General features: G+C 41.9%; 1 protein-coding gene across 2 annotated transcripts in view; it reads right to left on the bottom strand.

Annotated features, from left to right (window-relative positions):
• The window catches only part of DMXL1 (Dmx like 1), a 199,971-nt gene that overhangs the window by 71,756 nt on the left and 108,669 nt on the right, over window positions 1-19,546 (bottom strand). For both annotated transcript variants that reach the window (XM_075836306.1, XM_075836297.1), the window contains exons 19-20: window positions 16,636-16,746; window positions 15,809-15,978 (exon numbers count right to left, since the gene is read on the bottom strand). In XM_075836306.1, coding sequence (XP_075692421.1) covers window positions 15,809-15,978; window positions 16,636-16,746 — 281 coding nt within the window. The remainder of the gene's footprint in view (window positions 1-15,808; window positions 15,979-16,635; window positions 16,747-19,546) is intronic.

Consider the following 19,546-nt stretch of genomic DNA (forward strand, 5'->3'; position numbering starts at 1 on the left):
CACGTGTCTAAGAACACAATTTACACGTGTGACAAATAATAAAATATGTCCCAAAGGTTATTTTCTCTTGAAGAGGCCTATGCGTTTCTTGTCTCTGACACGGACTCGTCAGATGGCGAGACTTATTTATCAACCTCCTCATCCAGTGATGAAGAGGAGGGAACCCCTAGGAGACGCCCCAGGACCTCCACCACAGTTGAAACCACTAAGAAGTGACACTGCAACAGTTGAAACCTCCGAGCGAAGTGACCTCATTTGGACCACCACACCAGACAATTACGAGCCCCAAATCCCTGAGTACACAGGCAGCCCAGGGATTAATTTTAATACTGCAGGGCTCAGTGAGATGGACTTTTTCAAGTTCTTTTTCACGGATGAATTTATAGGGCTTATGGTGTGCCATACAAATTTATATGCCAAACAGTATATAACAAAGAACCCCACATCATTTTATGCCCAATCCCACAGGTGGACTCCTGTAGACGCAGCAGAGTTGGGCAAGTTCTGGGAACTGCTCTTGAACATGGGGCTTCTGAAAAAGCCGTCCATTAGGACCTACTGGAGTACAGACATGTTATACCACACCCCGATGTACCGCATGCCCATGCCCAGGATGCATTATGAGGCAATCCTTTGCTTCTTACATTATGCTGATAATGAGCAGTGTCTACCCAGAGATTACCCCAGTTTTGACCGTTTGTATAAACAGAGACCCCTATTAGACCACTTCAGTGCCCGATTTGCCCAAGCATACACCCCCGAGAAGTGTATTTATGTTGAGTCGTCCCTGGTACATGGCTTCAATTCCACCAGTACCTGCCGAGTAAGAGGGCAAGGTATGGCGTAAAATGTATAAGCTGTGCGAGAGTGCATCAGGGTATACATACAAATTCAGAATATATGAAGGGAAAGAGCGCAGTATTCAGCCCCTAGAATCCCCCCCCCCCCTTACTGGGAATTAACGCAAAAATTGTGTGGGATTTGGTGCACTCACTGCTGGACCAGTCTACCTGGATAATTTATATACCAGCGTCCCACTCTTTAAGTGCCTCGCTTCCAGAAGTACTGCGGCATGCGGCACGGCTATAAGAAATCTGAGAGACCTCCCTAAGACTCTGCTTGGGCAAACACTCAGAAGGGGTGAGAGCAGGGCACAATCTAACAGCAACATATTGTGTGTCAAGTACAAGGACAAGATAGATGTCCTTGTATTGACAATACATGGCCACACCAGTACCCATGTACCTGTACGAGGTACCAGTACATAGACCCCCAAACCAGACTGCAGCCTGGACTACAATAGGTACATGGGAGAGGTGGACTTGTCAGATCAAGTCCTGAAGCCCTACAGCGCCATGCGTTGTGGCATAAGAAGATGGCTGTGTACATCATACAGATGGCATTGTACAATGCGTACGTGCTACGCAGGGCCGCATCTGCCATGAGGCGAGGTGAGGCGGCGGCCTCAGGCGGCGCCACCGAGCTAAAAACGGGGGGCGGCATATTGTGGCAGGGCCAGGGGGGATGCGTGGGGAAGGCAGGGGAGAATACTTTACCTAGCAGACGTGCAGCACGATAGGCGCACGTCTGCTAGTACACTCCCCCTCTGTGACGCTGCACGCGCCGCGAGAGAGGAGCATAGGGAACCTGGAGGACTGCGGGAGGAGCGGCCGAACGCTCTCTCCTGAAGAAAAGAATAGCAGCTGGTAAGTAATGAGTTGAGGACAGGAGGCTGAGTCGTTGATAAAGACTAGAGCGGCAGAGTGCCAATTACTGCGCTCAGCCTCCTGCCCTCACTAATTTAAAAGTGATGGGCTGCTACCATACTGACAAGAGGAGGGCATCTGACTGACTGCATTGGGCAGCCTTAGAGGTGTGCGACATGGTGCTGCATCCTCCCACCATGTAGGGGGCGCAACTGTGCAGGCCGTGCTTTGGACTCTATATTCTCTGCTCCTCGTTACACACACTGAGGAAGCAAGTGCAGAGCCGAGGAGGAAGCTCCGCCCACAGTCCGACCTGCAAGAAACCTGTGCAGCTGGAGAGATGGTAAGTTCCTGTGAGTGTGTGTGTGTGTGTATATGTATACATGCCTTGTGTCTGTCTGACTGTTTGTCTATGTGTGTATATATGTGTCTCTATCTATATGTATACATGCTTTGTCTGTGTGTGTGTATATATATATATATATATATATGTATACATGCCTTGTGTCTGACTGTCTGTGTATGCGTGTGTGTGTGTGTATATATGTGTCTCTATATGTATACATGGGGTGCGTGTATATATATATATATATATATATATATATATATATATATGTGTCTGTATATGCATACATGCCTTGTGTCTGTATGTGTGTGTATATATGTGTCTGTATATGTATACATGCCTTGGGTCCGTCTATGTGTCTGTATATGTATACATGCCTTGGGTCCGTCTATGTGTCGGTATATGCATACATGCCTTGTGTCTGTGTGTGTGTGTGTCTGTATATGTATACATGCATTCTGTCTGTGTATGTGTGTATATATATATATATATATATATGTGTATGTGTATATATGTGTATGTGTATATATGTGTATGTGTATATATGTGTATGTGTATATATGTGTATGTGTATATATGTGTATGTGTATATATGTGTATGTGTGTTGGCTCAATAAATGTCACCTTTTTTTCACCTTGATCATTGGAGTGCTGCTGAACTTTCTTTTTGGATATACGTATGGTCTTTGGATCGGGACTATCAGCTGGCACCCTTCATTACTGGAACCTATATACTGAATTAGAGTGCTGCCGTTTTTTCTACTGGTGTATATATATATATATATATATATATATTTGCCTGTATTTGTAGAGGGCAGCAATAGAGTCCCCCGCACAGTGCGCCATCCAACCTAAGGCCGGCCGGTAATATAATTTAAAAAAAAAACAGACATAAGAAAACATTTTTTATTGAAATAAAAACTCCCCCGCACAACCCTCTTTCACCATTTTATTTTAAAAAAAAACGTACATTATCGAAGTAGTCCAACTAATCTATGACTAAGGCTGGCTTCACACGACCTATTTTCAGGCGTAAACGAGGCGTATTATGCCTTGTTTTACGTCTGAAGATACGGCTCCAATACGTCGGCAAACATCTGTCCATTCATTTGAATGGGTTTGCCGACGTACTGTGCAGACGACCTGTCATTTACGCGTCGTCGTTTGACAGCTGTCAAACGACGACGCGTAAAATGACTGCCTCGTCAAAGAAGTGCAGGACACTTCTTTGGACGTTTTTGGAGCCGTTTTCTCATAGACTCCAATGAAAACAGCTCCAAAAACGGACGTGAAAAACGCGAGTTGCTCAAAAAACGTCTGAAAATCAGGGGCTGTTTTCCCTTGAAAACAGCTCCGTATTTTCAGACGTTTTTGGTCACTACGTGTGCACATACCCTTAGTCTAAATGGTCCAGCCGAACATAGCAAAAAAATAAAAGTTAGCAGTATTACAAATATAAAACCTATACTTTTTTCTCCCCTGCGCCACAATAGAAACTAGAGGTCAAGGAAAAATAATTTCCCTTCATGTAACTCTGCTTCCTGTCAACTGAAAAGTTAGCCGCCAGAGGGAAAAAATGTTTCCCCATTGTGGAGTACAAGAAACTCTAATTCCCAGGTGGGGCTTTCTTGTACTCATCGGGGAAACATTTTTACTTCTGACAGATGATTTTTCCGTTGACAGGTGACAGAGTTCAATAGGGGTGGTGTTAGGGGGAGGAGGGGGGAAAATATGGTCTGTTCACAGTTTGTGGTTTTTCCACCCCTTCCCTAGATTTCAATCCTATATCCGCCCCTGTGTGCAGAATATCACAAGTTCACAACAGAACTTGCAGCGGAGAAGCGCACGCCCCTGTGGACCACGATACAGAGAGCGCGTCTAACGAGTGAGTATGGCAACTCTGCACCTCTCCTCAGCCTCCACATGTTATTGGATGAGAGGAGGAGGAGAAGGGCGGACTGTGGCTGATAACATTCACTGCTGGTATATATTTATATGTGCGGTATATTCACTGCTGCTATATATGGATCAGAGCGGTATATACACTGCTGCTATATATGGATCTGTGCGGTATATTCACTGCTGCTATATATGGATCTGTGCGGTATATACACTGCTGGTACATATTTATTTATAGGTTGTGCGCAGTTTATTTTTTGCTTTGCTACTGTTCCATATGCCTTTTTTTCTAAATATACATTTTTGCCCCTTGCAGTTAAAGGGGTTGTTGCAAGATTAAATGTTATCCCCTGTCTACAGGACAGGACATAACATGCTGATCGGTGGGGGTCTGACCACTGGGACCCCCACTGATAACTGGAACGGTGGTCCCTTGTACCTCTGCGTAACTGGAGCGGCAGGGTTTATGCTTGACCTACAGCGTCATTAACTCAGGGGTACGAGGGACCCCCAATGATCAGCATGTTATCTCCTATCCTGTAGAGAGGGGATAACATTTAATCTTGGGACAACCCCTTTAAAGAGGCTCTGTCACCAGATTTTGCAACCCCTATCTGCTATTGCAGCAGATCGGCGCTGCAATGTAGATAAGAGTAACGTTTTGTTTTTTTTTTAAAAACGAGCATTTTTGGCCAAGTTATGACCATTTTTATATTTATGCAAATAAGGCTTTCTAAAGTACAACTGGGCGTGTTTACAGTAAAAGTCCAACTGGGCGTGTATTATGTGCGTACATCTGGGCGTTTTTACTTCTTTTACTAGCTGGGCGTTGTGACTAGAAGTGTATGATGCTGACGAATCAGCATCATCCACTTCTCTTCGTTAACACCCAGCTTCTGGCAGTGCAGACACACAGCGTGTTCTCGAGAGATCACGCTGTGACGTCACTCACTTCCTGCCCCAGGTCCTGCATCGTGTCGGACGAGCGAGGACACATCGGCACCAGAGGCTACAGTTGATTCTGCAGCAGCATCAGCGTTTGCAGGTAAGTAGCTACATCGACTTACCTGCAAACGCCGATGCTGTTGCAGAATCAACTGTAGCCTCTGGTGCCGATGTGTCCTCGCTCGTCCGACACGATGCAGGACCTGGGGCAGGAAGTGAGTGACGTCACAGCGTGATCTCGCGAGGACACGCTGTGTGACTGTGCACTGCCAGAAGCTGGGCGTTGTGAAGAGAAGTGGATGATGCTGATTTGTCAGCATCATACACTTCTAGTCACAACGCCCAGCTAGTAAAAGAAGTAAAAACGCCCAGATGTACATACACAATACACGCCCAGTTGTACTTTAGAAAGCCTCATTTGCATAAATATAAAAATGGTCATAACTTGGCCAAAAATGCTTGTTTTAAAAAAAAAGAAAAACATTACTCTTATCTACATTGCAGCGCCGATCTGCTGCAATAGGAGATAGGGGTTGCAAAATCTGGTGACAGAGCCTCTTTAAGACCTGAACATGCAGTGAATAGTTTTCAGATTATATTACTGGCTCGATGATCACATTCATTCCTAGTCTGGTCTGTGCAGTTTCGGTTTACAAATATTACGGATTGGTAGTACAGATCCAACAGACGTGGACAGAAAGAAAGTTCAACATGCGTTACTATACTGACTGTAAAGTGCCGCGTGCGTTACTATACTGACTGTAAAGTGCCGCGTGCGTTACTATACTGACTGTAAAGTGCCGCGTGCGTTACTATACTGACTGTATAGCGCCGCGTGCGTTACTATACTGACTGTAAAGTGCCGCGTGCGTTACTATACTGACTGTAAAGTGCCGCGTGCGTTACTATACTGACTGTAAAGTGCCGCGTGCGTTACTATACTGACTGTAAAGTGCCGCGTGCGTTACTATACTGACTGTAAAGTGCCGCGTGCGTTACTATACTGACTGTAAAGTGGCGCGTGCGTTACTATACTGACTGTAAAGTGCCGCATGCGTTACTATACTGACTGTAAAGTTCACCGTGCGTTACTATACTGACTGTAACGTGCTGCATGTGTTACTATACTGACTAAAGTGCAGCGTGCGTTACTATACTGACTGTAAAGTGCAGCGTGCGTTACTATACTGACTGTAAAGTGCCGCATGTGTTACTATACTGACTGGAACGTGCTGCATGTGTTACTATACTGACGGTAAAGAGCCATTAAAGGAGCCCTGACACAAGTTTGAACACTGACATTGTTCTTTCATTTTTGTGTTTGAATTTTGGATACACGTTGCCCTGGTCATTTTACTAGTATTTATAGCTGGGGCAATATAGGGATATTTACTACACAATTGCCTATAGCATTATGAGACCTTACAGTTTATAACAATGATGTTCAATAAGGGCCTGTTCACATCACCGTTCGATTCCGTTCCGTTGTCGACTCCGCTATTGATTCAGTCGGAAAACCGGAAACCAGCCGGAACGGTGACGAACAAAAGCCATTAGCGATGTTTCCATCAACATTGAGATCAATGGTGACTGAAACGGAAGCTGTGCTGTCACTTTCACTTTCCGTTGCGGGGTTCACCCGAAAGAACCTCGGAACGGAAGCGAACGGTGATGTGAACAGGCCCTAATGTATTTTTTTGTTCACATAGCTTTAATTTTTTTTGTTTCGTTTTACAAGTTGTTTCTTACATACAATTTTTTTTTCTTTTTTTTTTGTGTGGAGGGGGGGGGGGCGCCATTTCCATTTTCGCCTCAGGCAGCGGAAAAGCTAGAATCGGCCCTGGTGCTACGTCGATGTACAGGCCAGAGGGGAACTTTCCTGGAATTTCAAGAGGTGGTTATCAAGAACCTAAACTTTAGGGACCAGGAAAGGGGGGCACCCAGTAGTTCTGGAAGCGAGCCCACAACGCATAGTACCAGGGCAACATTTCCCAGGAGAAGATTCCCAAACTGGCAAGAAGGGAAAAAGTCAAAAGAGGTGCAGAGTCTGCTCAAAGAGGGGGATAAAGAACGACACAATATACCAATGTGACGCGTGTCCCGAAAAACCAGGGCTCTGTATGAAAGAGTGTTTTAGAATTCATCATACATCCCTTGATTTTTAATTTACACTGATGCACTCCGAACAGCTTATCCTCCTCATCTTTCCCTTCTGAGCCCTGCCGTGTGCCCAGGCAGCAGATAAGCCACATGTAGGGTATTGCCGTACCTGGAAGAACCCACATTACAGTTTATGAGGTGTATATCTCCGGTGGCACATGCTGGGCACTATATATCAGACACTGACATGGCATATATATTGTAAAGGATCTGCCAGACACAGCTTCTGTGTCGACGCCCGTGGGTAATCAGGTGTATATGTATATATATATATATATATATATATATATATATATATATATATAAAATTGCAAATCTCACTCTGCACCATCTGCTGCACATTATATTTGACACAGTAAGTGTGGGGTCAAAATGCTCACTAAACCTCTAGATGAATGACTTAAGAGGTGTCGTTTTTAAAACGGGGTCACTTCTCGGAGGTTTCAACTGTACTGGTACCTCAGGGGCTTCTGCATACAGGACTTCGCACCAGAAAATCCCCAGTAGGCCAAATGGTGGTCCTTTCCTTCTGAGCCCTCCCATGGGCCCAAACGCCAGTTTATCACCACAAATGGGGTATTGCCGAACGCAGGACAAATTGTGCAACAAAATGGGGTATTTTATTCCTTGTGAAAATAAGACATTTTGACCCAAATCTAAATCTTATTGGAAAAGATTTATTCACAGCCCAATTCAAATAAATTCTGTGAAAAAACTGTGGGGTCTAAATGGTCACAACACCAATAAATGAATTCCTTATGGGGTGTAGTTTCCAAAATGGGATCACTTTTGGGGGGATTCCTACTGTTTTGGCACCTCAACACTTCTTCAAACCTGGCATGCTGCCTAAAATATATTCTAATAAAAGAGAGGCCCCAAAATGCACTAGGTGCTTCTTTGCTTCTGGGGCTTGTGTTTTACTCCACGAGCACACTAGAGCCACATGTGGGACATTTCTAAAAACTGCAGAATCTGTACAATACATATTTAGTAGTGTTTCTCTGGTAAAATCTTGTGTGTTACCGAACAAAATTGAAATTCAGCAATAAAAATGAAATTTGCAAATTTCACCTCCACTTTGCTTTAATTCCTGTGAAATGCCTAAAGGGTTACAAAACTTTCTGAATGCTGTTTTGAAGGCTATTCAAATTTTCTTAAAATGAGAAATTGCTATTTATGTTCTAAGCCTTGTAACGTCCAAGAAAAATAAAAGAATGCTCAAAAAACGATGCAAATCTATACTAGACATATGGGAAATGTGAACTAGTAACTATTTTGTGTGGTATAACCATCTGTTTTACAAGCAGATGCATTGAAATGCAAAAAAATTCAATTTTTCTTACATTTTCTCTAAATTTTGCAATTTTTCACAAACAAACACTGAATATATCGACCAAATTTTACCACTAACATAAAGCCCAATGTGTCACAAGAAAACAATTTCAGAATCGCTTGGATAGGTTCAAGTATTCCGAAGTTATTACCACATAAATTGAAATGTGTCAGATATAAAAAAATGGGCTGTGAGCCTTAAGGCCAAAACAAGGCTGCGTCCTTAAGGGGTTAATTAATCCATGCTCTCTTGCTTTAACTAGTATGGCAGAAAATACCAGACAATCTGTCTTCAGCGGTGGCCTCACTTTACCTGCGTTTAGGCGCCGTTTCAGGGATTTTAAAAATATGATTTGGGAGAAGGTAAAATATGGTAGCACACCATCTTTACTGAGAACCTGATATTTATGTTGATGAAGCAAAAAATATTCAGAGAGAGTGCTGGCTGCAATCATACGACAGATGTCTGTTTAAAGGGGTATTCCGGAACTAAAAAATTACATTTATTTAAATAAAACAATGAAAAAGATATAACTTTCCAATGTACTTACGTTTCATCAGATGGCTGTAGCGTCGTATATCCTCCTCCGTCGCCGTCCCCTTAGCAATGCAAAATCTGCACTTCCTGTGCAGACCCGTCCATTTGGTCTTCTGCCTTGCTTCCGGTTTCCGGCTTTCACACTGTACGGTTACGTCATCAAAAATGACGTAACCGTACCACGTGCTTCTTTATTGAATTAGAGCATGCGTGGTGAACACACTCCACCGCGCATGCTCTGTGAAATTATGTGGCTGCGTCTTCAGCGGCCGTGTATATTACACTGCGCATGCGCAAGGTTGAAGGTGTGTAGCGGTGTGTATACGAAGTTGCAGGAATAACGGCCGTTTCGGCCGTCTTCCCGACAGGTGCAGGAGCTGTGACAGCTGCTGTCTCGTACAGCAGCTGCCGCAGCTCCTACAGCGGGGACCGATCGCTGTGTCCCCGCTGTCTAACCCCTTAAAAGCCGCGTTCTATAGAGATCGCGGGTTTTTAGGGGTTAAGTTACCATCGCCGGCCTGCTACACGATAGCGGCCGGCGATGGTTACTATGGCAACCGGACACCAAACAAAGGCGTCCGGCTATGCCATCGACGGAAGCCTAGTGGGTCCTGACAAAGTCAGGACCCACTATGCTTGCTGTCAGTGAATAGCTGACAGTTCTAATACACTGCACTACGGATGTAGTGCAGTGTATTAGAATAGCGATCAGGGCCTCCTGCCCTCAAGTCCCCTAGTGGGACAAAGTAATAAAGTAAAAAAAAAAGTTAAAAAAGATGTGTAAAAATAAGAAATTAAAAGTTAAAAAAATCCCCCTTTTTTTCCCTTATCAGTCCTTTTTTATTAATAAAAATATATAAATAAACGATACATAATTGGTATCGCCGCGTCCGTAACGGCCTGAACTACAAAATTATTTCGTTATTTATCCCGCGCGGTGAACGCCGTAAAAGAAAATAATAATATACCGTACCAAAATCACAATTGTTTGGTCACTTCACCTCCCAAAAAATGTATTAAAAATAGATCAAAAAGTTGCATTTACCGAAAAATGTTACTGATCGAAACTACAGTTCGTTACGCAAAAAATAAGTCCTCGCACGGCTTTATTGATTGAAAAATTATAAAGTTCTGGCTCTTAGAATAAGGTAACAAAAAGTGAATGATTTTTTACAAAACGTATTTTATTGTGCAAACGCCATAAGACATAAAAAAACTATAAACATCTGGTGTCACCGTAAGGCCGAGTTTACACGAGCGTGTGCGTTTTGTGCAAGCAAAAAGCGCGGCGTTTTGCGTGCGCAAAAAGCACTTAACAGCTCCGTGTGTCAGCCCTTTATGATGCGCGGCTGCGTGCTTTTCGCGCAGCCGCCATCATTATGACACTCCGTTTGGATGTTTGTAAACAGAAAAGAACGTGGTGCTTTTCTGTTTTCATTCATCCTTTACAGTGCTGTTGCGTGAATCACGCGCGTCCCACGGAATTGCTTCCGTGCGACATGCGTGGTTTTCACACACCCATTGACTTCAATGGGTGCGTGATGCGCGAACAGCGCACAAATATAGGACGTCGTGCGTTTCACGCAGCGGACATACGCTGCGTGAAAATCACGTACCTGTCTGCACGGCCCCATAGACTAACATAGGTCCCTGCGACGCGCGTTGCAAAAACGTATAATACGCTCGTGTAAATGAGCCCTAATCGTATCGCCCCATAGAATAAAGTGAATATGTCATTTATAGCGCACAGTGAACGCTGTAACAAAAATAGAATTAAAAAACAATAGAATTGCTGTTTTTTAGTCACCACGCCACTTAAAAATAGAATAAAAACTGATCAAAAAGCCGCATGCACCCCAAGAAAACTACAATGTATTCCTCAAGGGGTCTAGTTTCCAAAATGGGATCACCTTTTGGGGGTTTCCACTATTTTGGTACCACAAGACCTATTCAAACCGGACATGGTGCCTAATAAAAAGGCGGCCTCAAAATCCACTAGGTGCGCCTTTGCTTCTGAGGCCGGTGCTTCAGTCCATTACTGCCCGAGGGCCACATGTGGGATATTTCTAAATACTGCAGAATCTGGACAATAAGTATTGAGTTGCGTTTCTCTGGTAAAACATTTTGTGCATAAACTTTCTAAATGCTGTTGTGAATACTTTGAGGGGTCTAGTTTCTAAAATGTCGTGTTTCATAGGGGTGTCTAATATATAGGCCCCTCAAAGCCACTTCAGAACTGAACTGGAAGCCCAAAAAAAATAATTAGGCAATACTTCGCTTCTATACGAACTAGTTAGCGATTCACAGTGTGATGAAGTAAGGGGAAGCAGCGCTTATACGAGCGGTGCACCCCCTTCAAACAGCCGATGACTTTTCAGTTGACAGGTAGCAGAGTTACATGAAGGGGAATTATTTTTCATCGATGGCTAGTTAGGAGCGCTGCTTCCCTTTAGTTTTTTCTTGCTCACTGTGAATCTCCGACACAGGATGCAGCGGCGATCCACAGGTATTGCTCCTTTTATCCCAATTCACATGTTAGAATTCAATTTTTTTTATTTTATATATATATATATATATAAAATACAGTATTTAAAACTAAGACTGTATAAACAGTTAATATACATTTAGAAAACTTATAATTATAAAGACCAAACTTTACGTATCATCATATAGGGTCAGTGTTGTTTAAAAACGCAGATATCTAGTGATTTCAGCTTGTGCTAGCAGTAATAGAATGAGAGCACCAAAATGAAGACTGAGATTGCAGAAGTTAGTAGAGCTGGGTGTAGTAGGCGGAGCAAGTGCACTGCTGCATGCACATTGCATGCTGGGACTAGAGCAGTGCATGCAGGGAGGAGAAACACAGGAAGAGAAGAGGAATGAACTTACTGAGCAAAACAAACCTCTCCAGGTAAACAATAGGGAGTAATGTTACTAAAACCATTTATTATCAAGAAAAAGCTAGACAGAGTGCACTAATATCTTAATAGAGGAACATTGCATTGATTTAAAAAATAAAAAAAAGTATTGGAAAACCCCTTTAACCCCTTCCCTCTTTAGCCACTTTTGACTTTCCCGACAGCCTCATTTTTCAAATCGGACAGGTTTAATTTTATGCGGAAATAACTTCGGAATGCTTTAACCTATCCAAGCGATTCTGAGATTTTTTTTCTCCTGACACATTGGACTTTGTTACTGGCAAAATTAGCTCGATACATTCAGTATTTAAATGTGAAAAACACCAAAATTTAGAGAAAAATTGCAAAATTTAGCATTTTTCTAAATTTAAATGTATCGGCTTGTAAGACAGGCAGTTATACCACACAAAATGGTCGCTAATTAACATCCCCCACTTGTCTACATTAGATTGACATAGTTTTTTGAACATCCTTTTACTTTTCTAGGACTTTACAAGGCTTAGAACTTTATCAGCAATTTCTCACATTTTCAAGAAAATGTCAAAAGACTATTTTTTACAGGGGCCAATTCATTTGTGAAGTGGCTTTTAGGGGCTTATATATTAGAAACCTCCAAAAAGTCACCCCATTTTAAAAACTTCACCCCTCAAAGTATTCAAAACAGCATTTAGAAAGTTTCTTTACCCTTTAGACGTTTCAAAGGAATTAAACCAAAGTTGAGGTGAAATTTACAAATTTCATTTTTTGTTGTTGCAGAAATTAATTTTTAATCCATTTTTTTTCTAACACAAAGTTTTACCAGAGAAACGCAACTCAATATTTATTGCCCAGGTTCTGCAGTTTTAGGAAATATCCCACATGTGGCCCTAGCGGATTTTGGGCCTCCTTTGTACTAGAATATATTTTAGGCACCATGTCGGGTTTGAACAGTGAACAGTGGAAATCCCCAAAAGTGACCACATTTGGGAAACTACGCCCCTTAAGGAAATGATCTAGGGGTATAGTGAACATTTTGACCCTACAGGTTTATTGCAGAAATTATTGGAAGTAGGCTGTGGAAATGGAAATCTACATTCTTTCAAAGAAAATGTAGGATTAGCTAATTTTTTCTCATTTCCACAAGGACTAAAGGAGAAAAAGCACCGCAAAATTTGTAAAGCAATTTTTCCCTGACTAAAAAAATACCCCACATGTGGTCATAAACAGCTGTTTGGACACACGGCAGGGCTTAGAAGGGAAAGAGCGCAATTTGGCTTTTGGAGCTCAAATTGAGCAGGAATGGTTTGCGGAGGACATCGCATTTGCAAAGCACATGAGGGACCAAAACAGTGAAGTCACCCCCCCGATCTCACTGGGGAGGGGCTGTCTGAGGGGGCCGCCACCCCGCTTTTCAACGCCTCAGATACTGCAGTCGCGACTGACCGCAGCATTCGAGGGGTTAAACAGCCAGGAACAGCTCGATCGCTGCTCCCGGCTGTTAGTCACAGGTGTCCTCTGTAAAATACAGCAGACACCCGCAGCATATGGAGCGCGCTCCAAACATCACCCCCCTCCGCACCCGGACGTAATAGCTTGTCTGGGTGCGCAAAGGGGTTAATAAACTTTTTGAACATAAGAGTCCCACATCAACAATGGGGCACCATCCAGGGATAATTTTAAATCATTACACACAGTTCTTTGAAAACTTACCCTCATATGTACAATGCAAACAATACAATGGAAAAAACAGGGCGATTGTAGCGCTGCTAAACATCACAAATGGACTTCCAGGTAAAGATAGTGGTATTTATTGGGAAATAACGGACTCTGCTCCTAACTGGAGCCTTCATCAGGTCCTAGTGACTTTATGTACATCCAAACCCACTAAGGTTCCATGCTATGGAGCACCATCTTTTTCCCTTTTAATCCTCATATGTACAATGTAAAAGTAATAAGGTGCATAAGTGCCACATGAGAAGAAGTCTATATCAAGTGAGGGACAAACCACAAAAATGATTCAATACATTACCAAACCATATTGCAAGACTACACTGGATTGTTAGGGTATGTACACACTGAGTTTTTTGCAGGCAGAAAACTCTGCCTGGAAAAATCAGCTCCGGTTTTACCAGTGGTTTTGCACCACACGCGTTATAGTTTTTTTTTTTTAGCTCTCTTCAACAGAAAGATGGAATAACCGTGAGCGTTTTTTTTGCCGAAAAAAAGTGTAAGAAAAAAAACCTTAAAAAAAACCTTAAAAAAAACCTTAAAAAAAATAAATAAAAATAATCGCAGCAAAATTTGCTTATTTACGTCTCCTATTGATTTCAATGGGGTTTTTGAGGCAGAAAACGTCTTTTTCCCACAAGAGGTTTTTATTTTTGCTCATGGTAAAAAATGAAAAAAAAAAAAACGCCTCCACCTCCCATTGAAATCAATGGAAGTCAATTTCGGCCGTTTTGTGCCGCGGTTTTTGCCGCAGTTTCCACGGCAAAAAATTCTGAACAGGGCCTTACTCTTGCACTTCAATTTTCTGTAGGCGAATATAATAACGTGAAGTGTTGCTGTTATTTCCAGGAAATGGACGCTACAGGAAATAATTCCTGGAGGTATATAACTGGTGATTGTGACAAATGCCTTCCGCGGTTATTGTGTTAACTCACTTGAATAATTGCTTAAAATGGGTTGCGCCATCAGTAGAAATGGCAATATATAAACTCAATATACATTTTAGAGTAACTTTGTAAAGTATTGTTATTTAAAAAAAAAAGTTTCCTTGCAGAAATATGGCAATTTTCTGCTTGTAATAGCACCCCCTGGTGTTCAAATGTATAGGTCTCTGCATGTCATTCTAGAGAATATCAGCTGTGCATGCACAGTACAATACAGTTAAAGAAACAGGCATATATTTAAGGCTAGACATATACCTTACTTCTACATCTCGGAGTACACAGACTTAAAAAAGAAAGGGTTAAAGAGGCTCTCTGTCATCAGTTTAGAACTGCCCTATCTCCTACCTAATGTAATAGGCGCTTTGATGTAGAGAAGTACTATTTTTTTGTTTTTTACAAAGTTTTGAAGATCTTAAGATTTATACAAATTTGTTCTTAATGCACAACTGGGCGTGTTTTTACTTTTTACCAACTGGGCGTTGTGAAGAGAAGTGTATGACGCTGACCAATCAGCGTCATACAGCTGAACATGAATGAAGAGAAGTGTATTCACAGCACAGCGTAATCTCGTGAGATCACGCTGTGCCGTCACTTACTCCCACAGTAACTTCCCTGGAGTGTCGGGAGAATGACCAGACATCGCCTCCTTTTCTTTACAATGCCCACTTGGTCAAAAGTAAAAAAACGCCCAGTTGGGCATTAAGAACAAATTTGAATAAATCTTAAAATCTTCATAACTTTGTCAAAAATAAAAAAGTTTATTTAAAAAAAAAAAACAACCAAATAAAAAAAAACACAGTACTTCTCTACATCAAAGCGCCTATTACATTAGGTAGGAGGTAGGGCAGTTATAAACGGATGACAGATCCTCTTTAACACTTTTTTTTTTTTTTTAAGTCTGTACTCTGAGATGTAGAAGTAAGGTATATGTCAAGCCTTAAAGATATGCCTGTTTCTTTAACTGTATTGTACTGTGCATGCGCATCTGATATTCTCTAGAATGATGTGCAGAGACCTATACATTTGAACACCAGCAGATAATTGCCATATTTCTGCAAGGAAACTTTTTAAAAAAACAAAAAACATACTTGACAAAGTTCCTCTAAAATGTATATTAAGTTTATATATTGCCATTTCTATTGATGCCACAACCCCTTTAATGGTGCAGTATAAAACAGGGGCCTAACAGGAATCATCAGCATGTGAATTTGCTCTATGGCAATTTTTATGTACCATAAAATTGCAAAAAAACAACAATTATGACAATCCAATTTTCAATAACTGACAAATGAAAACAAGTATTTTCAGTATACCTTGTCAATGCACTTTCGTAAGTTGTTTGCATTTCTGAGCCACCAGCCTACCCCCATCGCCCTGAGCTCTGCCCAGGTGGGGTCACTTTTTTGCATTGCTGGGAGTGTAGCCAGCAGCTCTTCCTCTGCCACAGAATGAAAAGCCCATGCAAAATGACTGGTCGACAAGCCTGGAACGGATGAACAAGGATACAAAAGGTTAAAAATTATATTTGTATACCAATGTTAATTTACTTTGTGATATATTTAAATTACACAAGAGAGCATGATTGATTGGACAGAACAGACTAAGGCTGGGTTCACTTGTTGCGGTGCGGTGTGATCAATAACCGCATTGTAAAAAGTTTGCAGTAAGACACTCGCAGTTTTGCCGCGTGGCACCCTACCACAACTTTTGAACAAATCCAGCTGTAGAATTGAAGATGTGCTTAAAAATTAGTGAGCTACTACTACACACACAGGTTGGGAAGGTCCCACACTCATTATACAATGCTTATATCAAGTAGCTTTTTGCAGCAGCGTGTAAAGATGGATTCATAGGTCGCAATCAAAAGGCACTTTTTGCTGCAAACTGCGCCTAGCCGTCCTATTTTGTGGCAGCCCGCAGCAAATGGCGCAACTTGCCCGTGGTTCAAAGTAAAATAAAATTTTAACTGCGACGTGTGAACCCAAGCTTGAAGATAGCCGGACTTGGAAAGTGCTTCAGAGTAATTGCTCGCACAGCTATATTTAGCTATAAATGTGGAATGTTTGTTTCAACTCTACAAAAAAAAACAGAAAACTATGTACATGGACACAGTGACCAAATTTCGGTGAAGCTTCTTTACCTTGATGAGAAAGTTGAGCTCTGTATGCTGGAGGAAGAGAAGTAGTAAGAAATGTATGAAGACGAACAGCCAGGAAAAATTTCAGACCACATTCATCAAGGGTCTCACCACCTGCCGGGAAGAATATATCCATTCATTAGGTTACACTTGATACATTGATTTTCGGGTAAGGCCACAAATATCTGCACAGTTTTCAGACCAGCTATTAACAATGTATTTGAAAACCGTGCTGATTTGTGATAAAACCGCGTGTCTGCACGTTTTTTGACTGCATCACTATATGTGGCAAAGAAAATATATAAATTAATAAATGTGTGTTTAGTGTTCGGCTAATTCACCACAGCCACTATTATTCCCCCCCCAGATATTGGTCTATATGCAAACACTTACAGGTTTGATCATTTTGTAAAGATACAGTTAGTCGTACACGCGTTCTCTACCTCAATTTAATAACAGGGCTTTCCCTAGGGGACACTAACAATTGCTTGTGAAGGTGCAAAGCATTTGTTGTTGCACAGATTTACAGCATGTCAAATGTGTTAACAGCACATGTGCGACAGAAGAGTAATGTCGGGGGAAGGGATTTTAAAAGAGGTTGATGTGTTATATAGAGTCATACTAATACACCTAGACTTTTGTAGTAGTACATAATTGATTTTAACTATTGAGTGACAGCTGCAGTCCAAGATTGCATGCAAATCAATGTATTCATTTGGACTTCAGCTGCAGCTCAATAGTTAAAATCAGTCTAGGTGTAGCCCTGGTCCAAGGCCTCATGCCCACGAATGTAAAAACGCCCGTAATTACGGGCCCATAGACTTCTATTGGCCACGGGTACCTTCCCGTATGCTTAAGTCTATGTGGCTCCCGTAATTACACGTGGCTACGTGTGTACACCCGTAATTACGGGAGCGTTGCTAGGCGACGTCAGGGGATAGTCACTGTCCAGGGTGCTGAAAGAGTTAACTGATCAGCAGTAACTCTTTCAGCACCCGGGACAGTGACTACCGCTGGAGTTAATAGTATTAAAAGTTAACTTACCTGCTTCTTCCTCCAGTCCGGCCTCCTGGGATGACGTTTCATCCCATGTGACCGCTGCAGCCAATCACAGGCTGCAGTGGTCACATGGACCGCGTCATCCAGGGGAGGTCAGACGATGTCAAAAGAGGGACGCGTCACCAAGACAACGGTACGTATGATTAAAGCCAATTATAAAAACAACTTTCCATAAATCAATAGTACAGGCGAATATAGGAAGCTTTGTAATATATCTTATTAGAGAGAAATGCCTCTTTTTCCCCACTTATCAGGCTCCTTTCCTCTCCTCCCCCATTTTCTTAACTGTTCACTCACTCAGAATTTACTTCTAGAAGCTTCACTGATGTATAAGGTTACAGCTGCCCATAGAAGTCTATGGAGAGGCGAGGGAGTGGAGGAAGATGGACACGTGTTAAAGCAGTTTTTTTTTTGCATTGCTTTTTTTGCTGCAGTCTGGCGAGTTTTGGAAAATCCTTCCCTGCCTCTCTGCTTTCTCTGAGTGAATTGAGAGTCAGTTAGGATGAGTTCATGCATCAGAATGTGTTTTCTGCCACGATTTTAGCCCACACAGTGTGAACCTTGCCCTAGGCTGGGTTCCCACCGTACAGATGCATGAAACCATGCAGCAAATCTGCACTATGGGAACCCAGCCCTAGGATACTTACACAAACTGCAGTTTTGTAATTTACCAGTGTCTAGAGGTTTTACTGTAGTTTAGATTTTATGGACTTGCATCCACACAGGGCAGTTAAAAAAAAGCAGTGTTTTTATGGCATGCTGCAGTATTTTGAAACTAGTGTGGTAGTATTTTTCCCCCAATGACTAAAAAAAATGTGGTATTTTTTACATGCGGTCCTGCAGTGCAGTTTTCCACAAAAGCAGTACAAGGAACAATTTCCTAGTACTGTCACTTCAAAAAAAAGCTGTGACTGTGTCTTACCATCACCGCTGTATGTACCTGTACTTGACTCACTGCTGTAGTGTAATTACAGCCATATTTTTGGTCACAGATATTACTCATTAGTTTTCTTCTTTTCCAAATTAGGCTGTGTTCACATCAGCGTTGCCTTTACGCTGAGGGGTTCCGTCGGAGGTTTCTGTCGGGTTAACCCGTCAACGGAAAGGCAAATGGAAACCGACCGCTATTGATTCAGTAAAAAACGGAACCCTGTCACAACGGTGACAAATGAAAACTTTTAGCAATGTTCCATCACCATTGAGATCAATAGTGAAGCAAACAGAAGCGAAGGTTGAGGGGTTAACCCGACGGAAACCTCCGACTGAACACCTCAACGTAAAGGCCACGCTGATGTGAACAGGCCCGTAAAAGGAGTGTTTTTTTCAACTCTATACAAGATCTATTTGCCATTACCCTTCCATTCAACATACAAAGAAGTGGAGAACACAAATTAGGCTGAATTCACACCACATTCAGCTGGACAGTTTCAAAGTTTTATACGTTATCCATACAAGACTCCTGAGGAATTCAGTTGTTCCAGTGATATGCGTGGGCAGCGGATGAACCCGCTTGCGGGACATTAGTTTTGCCTTTTCATGGGCACTTTTTTTGTGCTTTCTTCACATTATAAATAGACATATATGAACTATTGCTATTTAACATCAGTTTTATTTTCATCTAATATTTGTGAGTCTGACTTTGTGATTGTTCGGGGTTCTATACCGATTGGCCGATCTGATCATGGATCACTACATCGTTTTTTTTTAGCACTGTATGCAAATTCTTAAACATTTTTAAATTAGTGGCTTTAATAATGGGTTACATTTATTGATCAGTATTTTTGAATGTGCATTTCTTTTGTAATTCCCTTTTTGTTATCTCCTACGTCAGCCATTGACTAGAATTAAAAGAAAA

This window comes from Rhinoderma darwinii, chromosome 1, assembly GCF_050947455.1.
Source record: "Rhinoderma darwinii isolate aRhiDar2 chromosome 1, aRhiDar2.hap1, whole genome shotgun sequence".
NCBI lineage: Eukaryota > Metazoa > Chordata > Amphibia > Anura > Rhinodermatidae > Rhinoderma > Rhinoderma darwinii.